Source organism: Penaeus japonicus, unplaced genomic scaffold (assembly GCF_977035675.1).
Source record: "Penaeus japonicus unplaced genomic scaffold, GWHDUDI00000001_assembly GWHDUDI00000012, whole genome shotgun sequence".
In the NCBI taxonomy this organism is placed as follows: domain Eukaryota; kingdom Metazoa; phylum Arthropoda; class Malacostraca; order Decapoda; family Penaeidae; genus Penaeus; species Penaeus japonicus.
Window position 1 is genome coordinate 36,459,580 of NW_028234414.1, and position 19,560 is coordinate 36,479,139.

Below are 19,560 nucleotides of genomic sequence, written 5' to 3' on the forward strand. Positions count from 1 at the left end.
GCCGGATGACGTGCTGACACGTTTCGTGGTTTTCGCGTCAGACGCCGCCGACGAGATATCTGGCCAACGCCGGCGCTCGGGGTGAGCGAGCGGGCAGCCCAGGCTCGCGGCCCGTGCGCCCGAGAATCTCGAAGCGTTCGGATGATGCGTTCGAAAACCTCGGTATAGCGACCGTGCAAAGCCGGAATGGCCCCGGCGTGAATGGGTTAATGTAATGAACCATTTTATTAGTAATATATATGAGATTTAAGTAACTTATGCATGTGTTGTATTTTTTTCATTGTGTATTTAATAATTACTGTATACTGAAGAAAAAATTAATCTGCAGATTTTCTTTTTGTGACAGATGTCCCCATTTGAGCAAACATCTCTGGTTCATCTGGTGCAAAGTGACAACAAATTAGTGAACAAAGTGGTGCTAGCCTTGAGTGCAGTATGTTATGAGATGAATCAGCTGGTTGATGAAGCCCGCAGCCAGCTCTACCCTCCTCTCTTGTTGTATGGAAGTGGAGGTAAGGAAAGTTTGCTATTGGTTATTTCTATGGATGGAGACTATTCTGGGACTTCCCATGTTGGTGCTGGATATATGACCTCCATCTTTCATTTTACTTTGCATTTGTGTTCTATTTGAAGTGATCAGTATTGCTTTTTGGAGGTCATACAGCCTTTTCACAAAATGTGTTTAATGAAAAAAATACTACAAGTTAACAAGAAAACAATTATCCCATTGGTTGTGGTTTCAAATAGATATTTGTGCAGTAGGATGGCTGGTATACATTGTCTGGCAAGGTGACATCTGCGTCTATGACCGACTCTGCCTTTGCAGCAAATCATGCCATCTGCTGCTAGTGGGTTAATAACAAATAACAAATAAATAACAAAACAAATAAATAACAAATAGCAAATAAATAACTATAAAAGACTGATTCATATTATGTCTTACAATATCCTTTTTCCTACAGAGTCAGAGGGAGATTCTGGAGAGGCATTAGGGGAATCCCAGACTTCTTTGTCGCGCATCTTACCAACACTACAGCGAGTTGCCTGCTATGTGGCACGTGTGCAGAGGGTCACTCGGAATGTAATGCATCAGATGTCAGCCCTGTACCCCTTAGACAAGAGATCTCAAGCAGTTATAGATGTTTCTGATGTACATTTTCAGGTATGTTTTTTTCTATCCTTTATGTAGCTCATTTAAATTTTATTTTATTTCTCTTTTTGTGTTTTAGATCATGTGAATTGATATTTCTCATTGTTAAGCCAAGGTGATTCATTCTTCAGTCAAATAATATCAGTCTTAGCACAATGATTCTTAACACTTTTTGGTCTCTCCATTACTCAGGTTGTGTATGAGCATTTGGGATCTCTCCTGGGTACAGTTATCAGTTTAGACGAGATAATCTTTGGCAATTCAGAGCTGCATCAGCACTGGGGTGCGTATCGCCGACTGGTGCGTTCAGCTGGGTCAGACCAGCAGAAATTTGGCCAGGACAGGAAGAGTCTGGAGCCCTTGGAGAAGTTGCTGAATGATGTGGAAAACCTGGTCATGCAGGGCACCATGTTTACGGTAAGTGATATTTTTTGTTAGTGTCTTGGGTGAATTTAGGTGTAATTTGTTATTTTGCTCTTTTTAAAGAATCTTCCTTTTTTATGGTTGAAATAATGTATTTTAGCTATGTGTACAACTTTTTCTAAAGATGTTTAAGGAAAATACAGCAAATTAAGGTAAAAACTTTTAGAATGTATTTTTCTATTATATCTTATTCATCTTGCATTCTTTATTACTTTACTCTAGGATTCTGTGTGTCCTTAATACATATTATTTGTCTCTTTACAGTCAGTATTAAGGCAGTCTTATGATGTTGATGGGCATGTGGTCACAAGAAATGGGAATCTCCGTGAAGAGATGATGAGCATCTTGTTGGGCTGGTGTGCGCAGGTAAGCAATGACATTCATATATATGACTTTTAAAGACATAAAAAGTGCACTAATTTTTCACTTATGCTTTAAAAACAACAGTTATAAAAAACAAAAACAAAATCAAAGCAATGTTTTAGGTAAGGAAAGAAGATAATAAGCAATCACACTTTACCCCTAGACTGTTGGTGCTACCTCATGTACCACTGCCACTCAAATTGGTAAAATTTAGTGTAATATAACTACATTTTAGTGTTCAGAATCTGCAGTTTTAAGTACTTTCTAGTATTCTGAATCAAACAAAGAAAGGGAAGATAAAATTAGTTGCTTCACTTGATATTTGTTTTTTTTTCACATTATTTGATAAGAAGTAGTGAATTACCAAAACAAGAAAGTTATTTTCAGCGTATCTACACATATTAAGAGCCAGTTATAAATCCATTTTAAGTAAGTTATAAACATTTGATCCTTTTATATTTACAGTTAATTATGAGTTGATTGCAAACATATTGTGACCATTATATTTACACAATTACACTAGATTGACAAATTTATTAGCCATATTTAGACTACAGTATATTACAGACTTGTTATTATCCATATAATCACATATATTTAGACTTTATTGTAAACATTGTTACAGCTGGAACAAGGTGGCTCTGAGGGATGGTGGTGTGACTACCAACCACAAGTTGTTGCTGTCACAGCCTTAGGAATTCTTCATCATGTTCTCTTTGACATTCAGGACAAGAAATTATCAAAGGCACTTGTCAGCATATACAAAAAGGTGAAAAGAATTCAGTTTTATGTTTATATATATATGTGTGTGTGTGTGTGTGTGTGTGTGTGTGTGTGTGTGTGTGTGTGTGTGTGTGTGTGTGTGTGTGTGTGTGTGTGTGTGTGTGTGTGTGTGTGTGTGTGTGTGTGTGTGTGTGTGTGTGTGTGTGTGTGTGTGTGTATGTGTACGTGCGTGTATGTGTGTGTGTGTGAGAGAATATTGGATGAAATTTAACTGGAAAATCTATTTTGATTGTTTTGATGTGTTCTTTTCAGATTCCTTGTATTACTTTAGTTGGCTCAGTGGTGTGGTTCGGAGAGAGATACATTCCGTCTGTTGCTCCGTCCCTCAATCAGCTTTTTGACCGCAAGACTCAGGACACACTTCTTGCACACCGCACTAACCACCTTGGTCAAAAGAGTGGAATGATTGCGAAGGAAGCTCAGTTAGTGAATGTACAGGTATGGAGAGAATTTTTGTTAACCGGAAAAGTGGACGTAGGTTATGTGCATTTTCATTGTTGTATGAGTTATGGTGATGTCCTAATTTTTTTTTTTAATTTAAATTCCCAGGTTTGTGGCTGGGCTGTCAATTTGGATGCAGCTGCCAAGAAACATTCCAGCCAAATGAAAAACCAGGATCTGAGTCATCGAGCATCACTCTTATTACAAGTCTGTGTTCAATAGTGCTGCTCTTTTTATTAATAAAAACAGAAGTTTATGACAGAATAATATTTTAGTACTTTGTGTTTCATGGCTAAAGTACCTGTGATTTTTATTGTGGGTGTTAATTATTACACAACTGATTGAGCTACAAAACAAATTATTCTTTAATGATTCATGATTTACAATGTATGACTTGCAACTGTTCCATCAACAGGGGATGATCCTTGCCCACACAATCAAGTACAGTGTTGAGACAGTCCTCAACCTGCACACTGCTCTTGGAAGACCCATGGGAAAGGCATGTGCTCTCAGCATCTGCAGTCTCATGGAGTCTCTCAAGGCCATAGAGAACACATACCACCGTCACAATACACTCTTAGCTGAGAGTCTCCCACATGTGATGCAGTACCTTACATGCCAGATTCTCTCAATCATAGCAGCAGCAAAGGTTAGAATAATAATGGGTTTGTTTATTAATTTATCTATTTTAGTCATTAGGATTAATTACATTTCAAGGTTTCCTTTTTTGAAGGGAATTGATTATTCAGATGAATAAAATCTTCATTTAAAAAATGGGTTTTAAAAGGTACATTTTTTATAATTGGAGAATGATTCACGTGAACATTATAAACATAATCAGACATTCTTTATAGACACGAGTATCGAGTGCACGTCTGGATGGTCGGAGGCTGGACATCTTTGTGGCACTAACACTTGTTGAGCAGATGCTGTCTGGCTCAGGCACAAAGGAACGACGACTCATCACGCGAGTGGCTCTATCACTGGCTAATCAAGCTAGGGCTCTCAGGGTATGCATTTTGGTCTTTTTAATTATTTTTAAAAGTGATTTTGGGATAAGCAAGTTTTATGAATAGGCGTTTGAGATGGCCACAAATATTAGATAATATTAATAAAGATTTTTGGAAATGAATATAAGAATTAGTTGTAGAAACAGATGTAATAACAAAAAAAATTGAACTCTTTCTTGTATGTACAAGGAAGCTAAGGCTTATGTTTTGGCTAAATATCATTACTCTGTTAAATAGGAGGAAGATGTTTCAAGTCTGCTGGTGTTGTTGCGAAGGCTTGATCTGGCATGCGAAGTGCAGAATCGTGTTAAGGAAGCCACAAACTGTTCGCTTATTTATCATCACCGTGTTATATTGCCAACGTACTTTGACAACTACTTTCAGAACTTTGAAAATGTGCATCGAATCCATGTAAGTATTTGTGATGCCTTGTTTTACCTTAAAGATGTTTAATTTTAACCATTTAATTTTGACCATTATAAATGACATTTCTAGATATGATTTAGCCTTCTGTGTTTGCAATATGATTCATATATTGTGTATTTATTTTTGAAGTTGTATGAAAGCATCTTATTTTCTTTATAGGAAAAGAGAATAGTTATTCAGAATGTATTGAAATATAATGAAATTGTCTTTAATATCAACATATTATCTTATATTTATGCATACCCAATATTATATTTGGTAGCTTTTGTGCTGCAGTAAAGAGTTTTCTTAGCATTAATCCTCTTTGCATATTAAAGGCTGATTAAATGCATAACAGAGTTAAGCAAAGGCTTGTTAACCTGTTGCCGATGGGGCTGTTTTGGCTCCAAATGGTCGAAACACTGGGATATTTCAACCGTGTAAGCCTATTGCCTCGGGCTATTTGCCCACACTGGCCGTGGCCAAGCACTACGCACCCGATCACCTCACGTGCCGGGCAGGAGGATAGCCATGACAAAATATCTTGTCACCCGGTGTTAATGGGTGAAACAAAATCTGTAATTAGGACCAACATGAAATATGTACTTAACCCATAAGATGTTCATCATAAGATGAATATTATATCACATGTAGACTCATTTTTCAGACTTATGGTCTGAAATAAGAGTACATATGGTATAATGGCAAAGAGATACTATTTAGCATGTCCGTCAGAGGTTACAAAAGAGTCAAATCTTACTCAGAAAGTGATGAATGTATAATTTTGTACAAATATATTTAATTTATATTTACAATTTTATATATACAAATACTTTTACTGTATGTTTCTATATTCTTTATTGCAAATGCTTTCAGTTTATGTTTGCTGCCATAAGGGACTGTGAAGGTCCTCTGAAGAAGTGTGTCCATTTAGCTACACAGAGTCAGCTGCTGGAGCAGTTCAAGGAAGAAGTATATAACTACTTCAAGGACTGTGTGAGTATTTTTATCCATTGTATGTGTTAATGATATACAAAATTAAACCATTGGTCACAGTATTAAATAAATATTTGTGCACTAGGATGGCTGGTTTACATTGTCTGGCACGGTGCCATCTGCATCTATGACCGACTCTGCCTTTGCAACAAATCATGCCATCTGCTGCTAATGGGTTAAAGCATAATCTTTCATGATATTAAAGTGAAAATTACTATGAAAATTCATTTCAATCTGTAATCACAGTAATTTTTACATGAATTTTATACTTCATCCAGGTATTAGACAAAGTGTGCCAGACTGTAGAGACAGAGCTCCGATTGAGCACTCATTCCCACCTCCAACTGGACAGTCGTAACCCATACCAGGTACCGGTACGGGATGTGTCCCCCGTTTTGCACCTGCAAGCGCTTGTTCTACTTGGCTCCATCATTTCTATAAAAGGTTGGTATTCTGGAACAGTTGATTTGCTGTGAAAGATTTTGATTGATTTTTAATTTTTCTTATTATTACTATTACTGTTATTGTTAATATTATTTTTGCAGATTATGTTGAACAGTATTTGGAGAGAACCTTTTATGCCCTGACTGTAGTAGCACCTCATGACTGGAGAACTTACGAGGAAATGAGAAATCTCGCCTCCTCCAAATACAGCCTCTTTACCGTCCCATCCCATCTTCCATCTCACACCTTAGACCAGGTAAGAAAGATGTACTTTAAAATGAACAGCAGACTGTATGATAATGACACATATATTAACATGCTTTAGAGTACAGTTGATAACCAATTTTCTCTTTCTTCTGTTTGGAAGGGCGTTGATGTTTTGGAAATGATGCGAAATATCCATGTGTTTGTGCAACACTACATGTACAACCTGAACCAGCAGTTCTTTGTTGAAGCCACAAGTAACAACAAGCATCTGAACACTGTTTCCATAAACCACATTGCAAATTCCATAAGGACTCATGGGGCTGGCATCATTAACACTACTGTAAGTGGAGGAGTGATCTAATACTTTTATTGATTTAATTATTTCTTTACTATTTTTATTTGTGTGCGTGTGTGTGCGTGTGCGTGTGTGTGTGTGTGTGTGTGTGTGTGTGTGTGTGTGTGTGTGTGTGTGTGTGTGTGTGTGTGTGTGTGTGTGTGTGTGTGTGTGTGTGTGTGTGTGTGTGTGTGTGTGTGTGTGTGTGTGTGTGTTGTGTGTTGGTGTGTGTTTGTGTGTTGTGTGTATGTGTATGTGTGTGTTATGAGTTGTGTGTTTGTGTTTGTGTGTGTGTGTGTGTGTTTGTGTGTGTGTGTTGTGTGTGTGTGTTGTGTTGGGGTGTGTGTGTGTGTGTTGTGTTGTGTGTGTGTGTGTGTGTGTGTGTGTGTGTGTGTGTGTGTGTGTGTGTGTGTGTGTGTGTGTGTGTGTGTGTGTGTGTGTATTTGTGTGTGTGTTTGTGTATTTGTGTGTGTGTTTGTGCTTGTGTTTGTGCGTGTGGGGGTTTCTGGTTGTATAAGTAACATTGAAACGAAAAGATGCACAATTTTTATAGTGAATATAATTTTTAAAAATTTAATTATATGTGTTTTTCTAGCATGTATAATTTGTTCTCAACAGGTGAATTTTACCTATCAGTTCCTGAGACGGAAGTTCCATGTATTCTCTCAGTTCCTCTATGATGAACACATAAAGTCACGTTTATTAAAAGATCTGCAGCACTGGAGGGAGGTAAGTATCCTTTAGTAAGCCAGATTACTGAAGCTCAACATGCCTGTTTAAAGATATATGATTTTGTTTAAAAATATGTATATCAATGAGTTCATGAATAGAATAGTATACTTGAATGTGCTTAAGCTTATTGATATTCTAATTATGATATTATTCCACTAAGAAGGAATGCAGGCATGCCTTGCAGTATGATTGATTTATGTTTTTCAACAATTCTTTATAAGGTGATCAGTTGTTAACATTGTGACATGAGTTTAATGGGTATATACTTCAAGCCACTCAAAAATAAGGAATAATTAAATGTAAATCCTACTCAAGAGCCTTTATTTGCAGTCATTCAAGTAAAATTTTATGTAGTCAAAGAAAATATTTTGTGGCACGTAAGATACAGACAGAATATGTGGATGCATTTGACTATTGACAAAGACTAAATGTTTGAGAGAGTCTGTTTTCCAGTGTATGGCAAATTGATTATGTGATCACCACTTATCACAGATTGTATAGTCGATGATAGGGGAATGTGTTTAGGTTGTATATAAGAGATCAGTTTTATTGTGGTGGATGGCCATAGCTTATTTGTTCCTCTTTCCAGGTTAAAGCAAGTCAAGAATACTTTCCATTCGAACGAGCAGAGAAGTTCAACCGTGGCATCAGAAAGCTTGGTCTCACTCAAGAAGGACTGTCCTATTTAGACCAATTTAGAGGACTCATAACACACATTGGTGAGCAACGGATAGTGCTGTCAGTTATCATTTATTTGGGGAACATCATTAGCTATATATATTGATATACAGTACAGCTAAGAGAGGGAAGAGAATTTTTAAGAAGGAATTAAGTCATTGTGGTTGTTTATGATTTTCTTGTGAATGAAATGGAAAAAGATTACCTCTGATATATATCCATGTTTTTCTTTATTTATTATATATGTAAATTTTTGTTTTGTTTTTCCTTGACAAATTATTTACAAATTTTCATCGCTTTCTAAACAAATCTTATATTTTGTTATCATATTTATTTTATGGACAATCTCCTTTTAAACTTAACTTTTCTATTAACTTTTTCTATAACTTTGAAGGGAATGCCATGGGCTATGTGAGGCTGGTTCGGTCAGGGGGCCTCCATTGTTCCAGCAAGGCAGCCCGTTTCATCCCTGACCTACAGGATGTGGTAAGCTTTGTACAGCTATGTGAGGATGCCAGCGTATCTCCTGAGACAATGCGAGCAGCAGAAAATCTTGATGCTGTAATCAGCAACCTCACCAGGAACTTCAATCAGGATACAGACTACTTCAAGGTATTTAATTTTCCAGTTTTTAGGTTTTTGTTATTTTACTCGCTTGCTCGCTTGCTTGGGATGAAGTTTTACTTTCATAGACAAGTAGAAAGAGAGTGGGAATGAAAAATATATAAATTTGATTAAAAGCAGAAGGATGTTTGTTCATGTAGAGGATATATAGGAGATCTATAATGTCTAACAGATAAATGATGCAAATGTGTAACTTTCACTTCATCATCTGCAGCTTCTGGTTGATGTTTTTGCACCAGCAATGCGTGACAACAAGAACAGTCATTTACGCAACTTCTACCTCATCATTCCTCCTCTGACTGTGAACTTTGTGGAACATATCATTGCAGCCAAAGACAATATCAATAAGAAAAACAAGTCTGGTGCTGCTTTTACAGATGATGGATTTGCTATGGGTAAGAGCTACATTATATACAGTGATATTTTGTTTTTATTTTTATTTGTTTAGAAAGTGTCCAGTAGGAATATTGTAATGATAATGAAAATTTAAAATATAACCAACTTAATTAGTGATTTTTAAAGAGTAAATGTTGAACTGATATTATAAAATATTTTAACCTTTTCAACAGGAATTGCATACTTGCTGAAGGTTCTTGATCAAAATTCAGCTTTTGACTCCTTACACTGGTGGTCAGGTGTCAGAAGAAAGTACATATCTGAAAGAGAAAAAGTAAGTGTTTTGATGCTACTAGATAATGTCTGAAATCTTATATATATGTATATGATATTGATCACTATAGAACCTAGTTACAAGGTTTAACATAGCCTTGAATGTCCAAATTTAGCTAAATCAATTGTATGGCCTAAGGATTCAGTCTGTGTGTGGGTTAACATGCCACAAGTTTAGCTGTATGGCCTAAGGATTCAGTTTCAAGATCTTGCTGTTGAGAACATAAATTACATATATCCATATGCCTTTATTCAGTTACTCAAAATATAATTCAATCTTATTTGGTCGTAATAATTTTCTTTCCTGAAAAAGGTTGAACAGCAGCGACAGTCTGGCAGTGGAGGAGATGACAAACTTCAGCAGACTCTGGCACTTACTTTGTCAAGACTACAGCAATACCAACAAGAGTTTGAGCTCCTTTACCTGAGTGTGAGCAGTGCAAGGGTCTTCTTTAGGGGTGACTGGGCATCGTCAATGTCCGTGACAGATGGACAAAACAGTGACACTCAGTCTACAAATAGTGGCACAAGCAACAAGGAGAGAGTTGTGGAAAACAGCACATAGAGACAACTGAGTGTAGTCATAAAACTATCTTTCATGGCAGTGTTTATACTCATTTGATCCAAGGATTATGTCATTTGAAGTAGGCAACAGGAATTATATCTTTATGTGAATTATTCATTTTATGTAGAAAGCATTTAATTGGGGAACTAATGATCTGTATATTTATGTATATGTTAAAAATCACAGAATGGATATTTGGATACCAGTCCTCTGATTTAGGGTTAGTGCTATCTAAATTGATATATTGCAGAATTACTTATTTTTCGGTTAAATAATAATTGATGGTTATATCAGTTATTTAATAGAGAATATAATTACAGAGGTTTATTTAAGATGGATGTTAATCTATATGTATAACAGACTGAACCACAACTACTGTTTTTATTAATTTGATGGACAGGGAGTACAAACACAAGATTATTATAGGAAATGTTCCAACAACATTGATTGTCTGTGATAAGTTAAATTGACATAGATGAAGATATATTTAGCAGTATACTTAAGATAATATATATGAAAATGATTTATACAGTTTTCCAATTAAACTTTATATCTGTATTATTTGTATCATTGGATACCCATTTTTTTATCCTGAGAGAGGAAGAAGTGTGTTTGCATATGTGTTGTGTTGTGTTGTATTAGTGTTGTATGTGCACATGTGTGTTGTGTTGTGTATGTGCATGTGTCTAGCATGATGTACTTGACAATAGTTGTCTTGGTATAAATGTTGTTAATAGAGAGTGGATTGCAGTGTTTCTTTATTACACTATGAGTAATAATTGTATTTAGGGACTGATGATGGGAATTGCAATTGTAAAAACTATAATTGCCATAATATTCACCAAAATAAGTTTAGTTTAAAATTCCAAACATAGCTGGCCCACAAACTTTGATGGCACCACTCTCTCCCATAAAACTAATACTTCTATCACTTGAGTATAAAGAATGTAATGAGCTGATATGGACCCTATACTACAAATGTAGTCTACTAAACCATTGATAAAGCCTATCAAGCCTATCACATAGCACATAGAAGTCACAATATAGTGAAACACAAAAAAAAGGAATGCTAAAGGTCATGGAAGCTCCCTTACTCTAAAATAAATCCCACCTAAGGTGCCTTGCAGGTGAGACTAGTGCTTATCCTCAGGTCCAGTAAGCAAATCCACATCTGTTGAAGACCTTATCAATTTAATTTTGGAGGTGATTTTTTTTTTTTTTTGCTTTTGTTACGAGTAAAGTTGCATAAAGAAAACTTGGGGTATCTTGTGATTGATTTCTCAAAGGATGACAAGTGTGATCCAAAAATTGAATTATTGGCCCATTGTGGACTGGGGATAGATTTGCTTAGCCAGGCTCTAGGATGGGTTTTATTTCAAAGCAAGGCAGCTTCACACAACATGCCTTGACTTTTCCCACTCTCTTTTAGTTACTCATTGTGGAGTTAGAGCCATTTTTGTGTTTTATATGAGGCTCTATCAATGCTGCAGTTGACTAAACTTGTAGTTTAGGGTCCATATCAGATAATCTTTTTCTTTATATTCAGTGTGATAGAAATATTGCTGTTTTAGGGGAGGACAAAAAGCATCTTTGTTTTTTCGCATTTATGTACAGTCATGAAAAATACGAAACATTTAACCATCCACAATGAAGATAACATGAAGTGGCAGTTTGAAAAGGAAGGAAACTTGTGCTTATGACTGTGTGCCACAGTAAAAGGCATTCCTACTGGCACAGGGGCACATTCCTCTTCTCATTCTGCCTGCACATCCTTCATCTGCAATACTTTAGAGCAAGAGGTTGGCAACTTGCTATGCGCCATCGTTCTATAAAGATATTGCTTGCTAGAGACCATAGATGGGTGCCATTCAAGGCTCTCTCTCCTGCTGGCTAGAAGGAAGCGTGCTATCTTGGTTTTGGATGTTAGGTGAAAACCATTTAGCTAAATATTACTGGTTATAACAATTATGACTGCAATTGTCATCATCACTCACTCATTACTCATAGCACAATAAAATAACACAATGATCCAAAATCCCCAAATGTCATGACTCATGACGCGTCATCAGGCCAGAGCTCCTGCGTCATGTATAATGAAAAAACACGTCACCTGTCGTTAACAGGCTAATTGCAGGACAAAGTCATCCCTTTGCAGTTTACTTTATTAGTGAATCAATTTCTAACATCTGAGGGATTGTTTGTATGACACTACTGCTAGCCACCTTGTGTTACTGTGCCCATGCCCAGCTAGCTGGGTCTTACCCATGACTAGGTGAAAATCAATCATGTATTTTTAGAGAATTTCAACTGATAAGATCAATCTTTGATACTAATAAGATTAAACATCTTGGAATTCATGTATAAGTAAATGAGATCTACAGATTTATTGTTAAAACTTGATGGAGAATAGAATGAATATATATATAGTAAATATTATACTGCTCTATGTGTCTTACCACCAAATTTTGATAAAATATATCTAGGCAAACTTTACACTCTTGGTGCAAGTCAGTTTGAATTTGTGAATCATAAACTGGTTCACATCTTCTAGTCCATTCTACTCACTTCATATATGCATTAAGCTTATACAGCCTATACAAAAAAGAAAAAAAGAAAAATAATGCATACTCTTTGTGGACTGAATGAAACCCTCCATATCATGTCAAAAGTGTAATATTTCTGATTATACTTATAAAGTAATAGGGAACAATAAAATTAAAGACTTTATTCTGGAAAAATATACATTTTATCCAAAGTTTTTACATTTTTTTCACTTTACACATTTGCAAGTCATAAATATGGCTGACCAAACTAAACCAAGTAGTCTTCATAGCCTTAACTTCTGAAACCACCTGTGAATCGTTACCGTAAACATCTTTTTTTTTTTTACGAACAAAAACAAAAGGCATTCTAAACCTGAAGTACAAAACTGGCTGCTAGAATAACCATAAGCAAGAACTGTGCCATGCACCATAGAGGAATATATGGAAGTATGGCTGGCATGCACAAGTGCTTAATGAAAAGACACTTTAATAACAGAGCCTGCTATTTATGATTACAAGATGTGAGGGACCATGAACTCTTTAGTAATAGCCCTCTCCACTGCCTCTATGGTCATCTGAGTAACCTGAGTGAGGCCTCTTCTCAGCTCTCCTATCATCTCTGTACTCTTGGTCTCTCCCTCCACCAAAGTCTCGTCGGTCATTTCTACGATCGCCTTCAAAGTCTTTCCTCTCCCCTCCGTAATCCCTCCTTTCACCTCCATATTCCTTTCTCTCACCCCTATAGTCCCTCCTTTCCCCTCCAAAGTCCCTCCGATCGCCTCCAAATTCCCTTCGATCGCCTCCAAAGTCTCTCCTCTCTCCTCCAAAGTCCCTCCTATCACCTCCTCCAAAGTCCCTCCTATCACCTCCACCAAAGTCCCTCCTTTCTCCCCCATAGTCCCTTCTTTCTCCCCCATAATCCCTCCTATCACCACCGAAGTCCCTCCTATCACCACCGAAGTCCCTCCTATCACCACCGAAATCCCTCCTTTCACCACCAAAGTCCCTCCTGTCACCACCACCAAAGTCCCTCCTTTCCCCCCCGAAATCCCTCCTTTCACCTCCCCAGTTTCTCCTCCTATCATCACCAAAATCTCTTCTGTTATCCCTGTTGCGGTTATATCCTCCCTGTCTGCCGTGGTAGTTGTCGGAGCGTCCCCGGAAACCCCCACGCCTATTTCTATCAAATCTTTCAGCAGGAAGAATTGGTGGTTTTGGTGGTGGTTTGCTGCAATACTGAAAGAGAGGAATAACTTTTAATTAAATATACCATATTCATATTCATAGGAAATTGGTATTAAAATAGCAATAGCTCTACTACATACTTATATTTGTCATATGTAAAATATTTTTTTGAAGTGTACAATAAAAAAATTGGCTACTGATCTATCCAACTTATATAAATTAACAAGATTTATTCAAGAGATTTTGTATAGGTTTCAAAGATATGTAGATGTTATTTTTGTGATAGAGCATTTCCTGCATTTGCTGAATGAGCCTAATACTTTGCAAAAGATGAATAACCCAAAATTGCCATTAGTTCATAGTCTACTCTTATCCCCTTAACGATGGATGACGTGACATTCACATCATAGCTTGGCTGCTCTTCCCACTAGCGACATGAATACCACATCATGGCTTTTGCATGGCCACGACCTAAGTGTGCAAACAGCCTGCAGCATTAGGCCAGCACATTTTGAAATACCCCAGTGAAATATCCAGCAGAGCAAAAACCGCCCCAATGTTAACAGGTTACATGTGTACGAATACAATCTATAAACTTTCAATTCTTCTATGAATATCAAATCTCCATAGGTATGAGAGAAGAAAAGAAAAAGAGAAAAATGTAGTCAGACTGAACTTGGGTGAGGAACACAAAAGACTAACCTCCATGAAGTTCTTGTCATTCTCTGAATAACGGTCTTCAGCCTGTTCCTCCAGCGTTTTCAAAAACTCTGAGTCCAGTTCAACCATGTTCACCTCCCCAACACACACATCCTGCCTCTCCTCAGCCATGGTTAGTATCTTTGTCGCTTGGGAAGTCCAATGAGCAAGGAGTCTGAAACTATGATAAGGTCAGCCATATTAGTAATGTTTGTGGAAATGTGTTTGTAATGAAAACAATATATTTTCTAAAGTATTCAAAATCTATGATGAAAATGTATAAATGCCTGGTTGTAGTCAATATCCTTCCAACACATGCATATTAATACAGCTGGAGTTTATATTGACTAAGGAAAGAACCAGAAACTGTTGCAATTTTTTAAAGAACCTTTTAAATTCAAATTTGATTAAAAGCAGACATACTGGAAGCCAAGTGATCTTAACACAATCCCAACGGGCCTGGCGAGAACTGCCAACCCCCTACGCCGGGCCTATGTAATATTGCCTCGGGGACTTCACACTGGTGTGTCGCCAAGTCATCAGGCACTTTGCTGTCACCGTTATAATTGGGTTAATAACAATCTAAGTTTGATCTTGTTTCATGAAATGTAAGGATAGAAAAGAAAGCAACCCACCTTCATCTGTACATTAAACCATTATTTCAATGCTATACACCTGCAAAGGCAAAGGTTGATAGAGAGAGAGGGGGGGGGGGGAATTGCATTTTACTTACAGTCTTCAGTTATCAACTTTTCTAGAATAAGTCCATAGAATCCCTTGCTTGAAGCTAAATGCTGGCTGGGTTTGGTGTTTTCTACTGGTTCAAAGATCCTGAAAACCAGGGAGAGAAAGAAAAACAAACAAACAATAATTTAATCCCAAACACTATGAATAATAATAAAAATTTCATGTCCTTTGATAACAGAAACCCAATTGAAAAAGTAAGGAAAGAAGATTACTACTTTAATATTTCCTAAAAAAAAAAAAAAAAAAAAAAAAATTCCTTAAGCATTAAAATTAACAATTAATCTTACACCACTAATCAAAACAATCTAGTCCTTGATGTAATTTGAAATAAATAAAATCTTTCAGACCCAAATGGCAGAGAAAGAAATTAACCTGAGTGAGGCCTCTTCTCAGTTCTCCTATCATCTCTGTACTCTAGGTCTCTCCCTTGACAAAAGTCTAGTCATTATCAACCCTTTCCCGCCGGGGAACACGCTACGCGAAAACCCCTATGCCGGGCGACTGCAATATTGCATTGTAATCGTCACACTGGCATGACGCCCCGGCATCGGGAATTTAGCTGTCACACGAGTGTGACGCACCGTCGTCGTAGGGTTAATATGGCTGACTAAGATGCCATACATCCTTGCTTCTGAAACTCCTCTCAGATGGGGACTGCTGCTATAAATATCATACTGATTTTGAAGGTAACAAGGGGACATACAGCAGATACCAGGTGGTAACACTGAAATCACCAATGTGCGTGTAAAAGTTACCCATCATCAAAGCGTTAAGGCTCTTAACCGACTGCCAAAATATCCTTCTATTCTCCTAGTTTACTTCTCTACTCCTCATTTTCACGGGATCAGATAAATTTCCCACTGCATTTTACCTTTTGTTGAAATTACACACAATTTATTCCTTCACTTATGATGACCTATTATACCAAATGCTACTGAGTATCACTTTGCTAATATATCATATACAGACTCATATTTCATATCATAAGTTTAGAAAATGATTGAAAACAAACATCTTAAAAGAAGAAGAAGAAAATCTACCTAATTATGGCTATGATATACATTAACAATAGGTTACTGATATCTGTTAACTCCTCAGCTCTTGACTGATATATTGTACATGTGTTTTGCAATTTTGCTTGTGTATGTAATTCTGAAGATATCATAACATGCCAATGTTAATTACATCTCCTGCTTTTCATAACCATTTCTACACTTGTCACAAATTCTGTTCTGTTGCTCATGAATGTATGTATGTATGTATATGTATATATATATATATATATATATATATATATATATATATATATATATATATATATATGTATATATGTATGTATATATCTATGTATATATCTATGTATATATCTATGTATATATATGTATATATATGTATATATCTATGTATATATGTATGTATGTATATATGTATATATGTATTTATGTATGTGTATATGTGTGTGTCTGTGTGTAAATACACACAGACATTCTCTCTCTCTCTCACCAGCCAAGATGAGCTTTGCAGCGTGGACAGACGCAAACCTTCCACGAATAGCCAGGAAACCAGGAATGCTCGCTATACCACTGGAATGAGAGGAAAAGACAGGGAAAGTTAAATGCAAAATAATATAAAAACTGAAGAGGATTTGTGAATTATTCATTCTATGGATTACACACCCCACACACACATATAAATAAAATAAAATTGCTAACTGGACAAACTATGATGGAAAGAAGGATTATGAGATTTGAGGAAGGAATGATCAACACTTGGGAAAGAGCAAAAGAGGAATCTGGAAAGGTTTGAGTCAGTGTTTGTACATATAATATTTGTAGTTATGAACCAATCTGCAACTCTTCGTGTTGGTTAAGATGATCAGTCTCCTGTAGTTACATGTGCTATAATGTCTTTATATATACACACACATATGTATATATATACATATTTTTTGTCTTCGTCTTTCCCCAATAATGGAGCACTCACCTCTCCAATGCCTGAACATCCAGTTCTTTTCACAGTGACAAGGTCAAAAGCTATATCGGCTGGGTTTCGCAGAGTCTGAACCATCAAATGAGAATGGCCAAGAACAGACAGCCAGTGACTGGACTCCGAATGAGGGCTAGTGACATTCACAAAATTTTCCTTTGTATTTTCGGTTAGTTCGGCCCCACAGTTACGACAAAGGATATGATCTGTTGAGGAAAAGAACTTATGCTAGAGTTCTTCATGAAGCTGACATCAAACTTTACGAAAAAAAAAGTACCACTATTGGTAACAAATCTAGCTTTAAAACAAGGATGATTCATATACACAACAAAAAAATTATTAAACCTATCTTGGACTTATACGGCCATACTGTATCTATAGACAAGAAAGGGTATAAAACAAAGGAATTATGTAATGCTATCAATAAACAATAAAGAAGCTGTGTTCACACCATCAAAACAACACACATATATATTCACTTACAAAAACATTATAAAGGAATATCAACACGACACTATGGTTTGGGATACGAGACAAACCGAGGTCACTCACTCACTGGCATCATTTAACTAAGGTGTAATACCAATTGTAAGAATTGGTGAGTATGAAGAAAATGACTCGTGAAAATCTTCCATCTCTATCTAAGTAAGATGAAGGAATTAGGTCTATTTAACATACATACACTCACTTCCTCAAATCATAAAAAATACATACCGTCTCTATCTCTACATTTTTATTAAGTTGGGGAGTGCATTAGGCTATGTGAAATGGTCTGTGCTTTGTAACTGAATTGAAAGACTGAATAAATGGTCTTTGTCTTAATGAAAAAAGTTATAGAATCTCAAGACCTCAAATCTAACTGTTCAGACTATAAACTACATACTGTTATATGCTGAGAAAAAGTGTGGAAAAGAAGAAAAATTGCTCAAACATCCTTTCTTTTTGCCCCTCCAAATTTGGTAACAATTTATGATGTCCTAGAGCTAGAAACCTAATATGATAAACATCTACAACCAATGACAAAAAAGAAAAAAAAGAAAGAAAGAGAGAAAGAAAAGAAAAAGAAAAACTGTCTGGAGATTCTACAAAAATAATAAAAGTCAAGGTACTTTGCAACAACTATGAATGCATTTTTAAAATAAAAAACAACCAAAGAAACTTTGGACTTTTTGCCCTTCTTCCTGGTCAAGATGTAATAGGTCAGAGTCTCAATCTATATGAAAATTAAAGCTTTCTCCTTTTACCTGCAGAGCAATCATAGGACTTTAAGCAAGAAAAATACGTTAGGAACTTCCTTTTAAAAACAAATTTCAAACAATATATATTAATTTTAATATGACACAAGCAGTAAAAAGGTAACGGTCCTTGGCTAAGAACTACTGATTACCTGCTCATATGCTGACTATTGGCTTAGCAAGTTATGTCAGCTTTTAGGCTTGGTCAGTGTAAATGACCAATAAGAACTATATAGTCAAAGGAATGGGGTTTCTCTTTCTTTCTCTTATTTCCCCTTTACCTTTTGACAGGAAGTAATGCAGGCAAATTCCATTATTTCATGTCTTTGTTTTGTTATTTTCATGGACACTCATGACTATAAAATATGAAAAAGATATCACATGAAAAGGACTTCTTTTATTCATAATGACTCTATGTTAAAAGGTAAGTAAATGTATAAAAAAAACATGACACCAATAGACTGAACCCTAATATATATAATTATGGCTTTTTCTTTTTGGTAGTACCACTATATGTACCTATGCAAAATGGAGGAAGATAATACAAATGCAAATCATACCCAATATGAACAGAGCTTTCCCCCCCAAAAAAAAAAAAATAATAATAAAATAAAATAAAAAATAAATAAAAAAAGATACATTCCGATCTTTCCTAAACCTTCGTAAATTCGTGAAAGTCTCCGGGAAACAGCCATAGACTCCATAGACTCCACATACATAACAAACACACGAATAATAACTAAACCAAAACCAAAAAAGAAGATAATAAAATCCACACAATTCCCCTCGTCAGACAAAGTGAACCTGTTGACTTCTCGCCCATCACCTCATCACCATTCAGTCAAACCACATACACAGCTCACCACATCTCACCACATCCCCACGGGAAATGTGGTGTTTGTGCGTATAGTTACCGTGGTGGTCGTGCTCGTGGAAAGTTGAAAGACCCGGTGATACTTGCAAGAATATCACCAACAGTGTCAGCGTGTTTGTGTACATGACGTCACGTGCGCGTTCGAGAGAGACGCGAGAACAAATCGGTTTTTATGTTGGGTTATTTAGCTTCGCTGAGACGAGTTTTGTCGTTTGTGTTGTTGCTATGTGTTTGATATGTGCTTGCGTGTGTTCTTGATACATAGTGAGATCAGTGGTGATACCGACAGCGTGTTTGGGTAAATATGACGTCACGTTCGATGGAGATACAAACGCAAGAGGGTTTTTGGCTGTATTCATAATCACACACACACACACACACACACACACACACACACACACACACACACATATATATATATATATATATATATATATATATATATATATATATATATATTGATATAT

At 36.3% G+C, this 19,560-nt stretch overlaps 2 protein-coding genes across 2 annotated transcripts in view; one reads left to right on the forward strand and one right to left on the reverse strand.

Moving 5' to 3' along the window:
* Positions 1-10,382, forward strand: part of SWIP (strumpellin and WASH-interacting protein) — an 11,751-nt gene extending 1,369 nt beyond the window's left edge. Inside the window, exons 3-22 of the mRNA XM_043034216.2 lie at positions 347-512; positions 963-1,162; positions 1,343-1,567; positions 1,838-1,939; positions 2,562-2,705; positions 2,972-3,157; positions 3,269-3,367; positions 3,576-3,809; positions 4,015-4,170; positions 4,408-4,581; positions 5,452-5,571; positions 5,850-6,015; positions 6,117-6,271; positions 6,383-6,562; positions 7,175-7,285; positions 7,878-8,007; positions 8,361-8,578; positions 8,805-8,985; positions 9,160-9,260; positions 9,573-10,382. Coding sequence (XP_042890150.2) covers positions 347-512; positions 963-1,162; positions 1,343-1,567; positions 1,838-1,939; positions 2,562-2,705; positions 2,972-3,157; positions 3,269-3,367; positions 3,576-3,809; positions 4,015-4,170; positions 4,408-4,581; positions 5,452-5,571; positions 5,850-6,015; positions 6,117-6,271; positions 6,383-6,562; positions 7,175-7,285; positions 7,878-8,007; positions 8,361-8,578; positions 8,805-8,985; positions 9,160-9,260; positions 9,573-9,824 — 3,300 coding nt within the window. The 3' untranslated portion in view covers positions 9,825-10,382. The remainder of the gene's footprint in view (positions 1-346; positions 513-962; positions 1,163-1,342; positions 1,568-1,837; positions 1,940-2,561; positions 2,706-2,971; positions 3,158-3,268; positions 3,368-3,575; positions 3,810-4,014; positions 4,171-4,407; positions 4,582-5,451; positions 5,572-5,849; positions 6,016-6,116; positions 6,272-6,382; positions 6,563-7,174; positions 7,286-7,877; positions 8,008-8,360; positions 8,579-8,804; positions 8,986-9,159; positions 9,261-9,572) is intronic.
* A 2,165-nt stretch (positions 10,383-12,547) lies between these two features.
* LOC122265063 (uncharacterized) lies at positions 12,548-19,291 on the reverse strand. The gene is made up of 5 exons (XM_043034217.2): positions 19,134-19,291; positions 16,982-17,190; positions 16,502-16,581; positions 14,255-14,432; positions 12,548-13,603 (listed from the first exon to the last, which is right to left on the reverse strand). Exons 1-5 carry the CDS (start codon positions 19,216-19,218, stop codon positions 12,908-12,910), a joined length of 1,248 nt encoding a protein of 415 aa, XP_042890151.2. The 5' UTR covers positions 19,219-19,291; the 3' UTR covers positions 12,548-12,907.
* Positions 19,292-19,560: the final 269 nt, after the last annotated feature.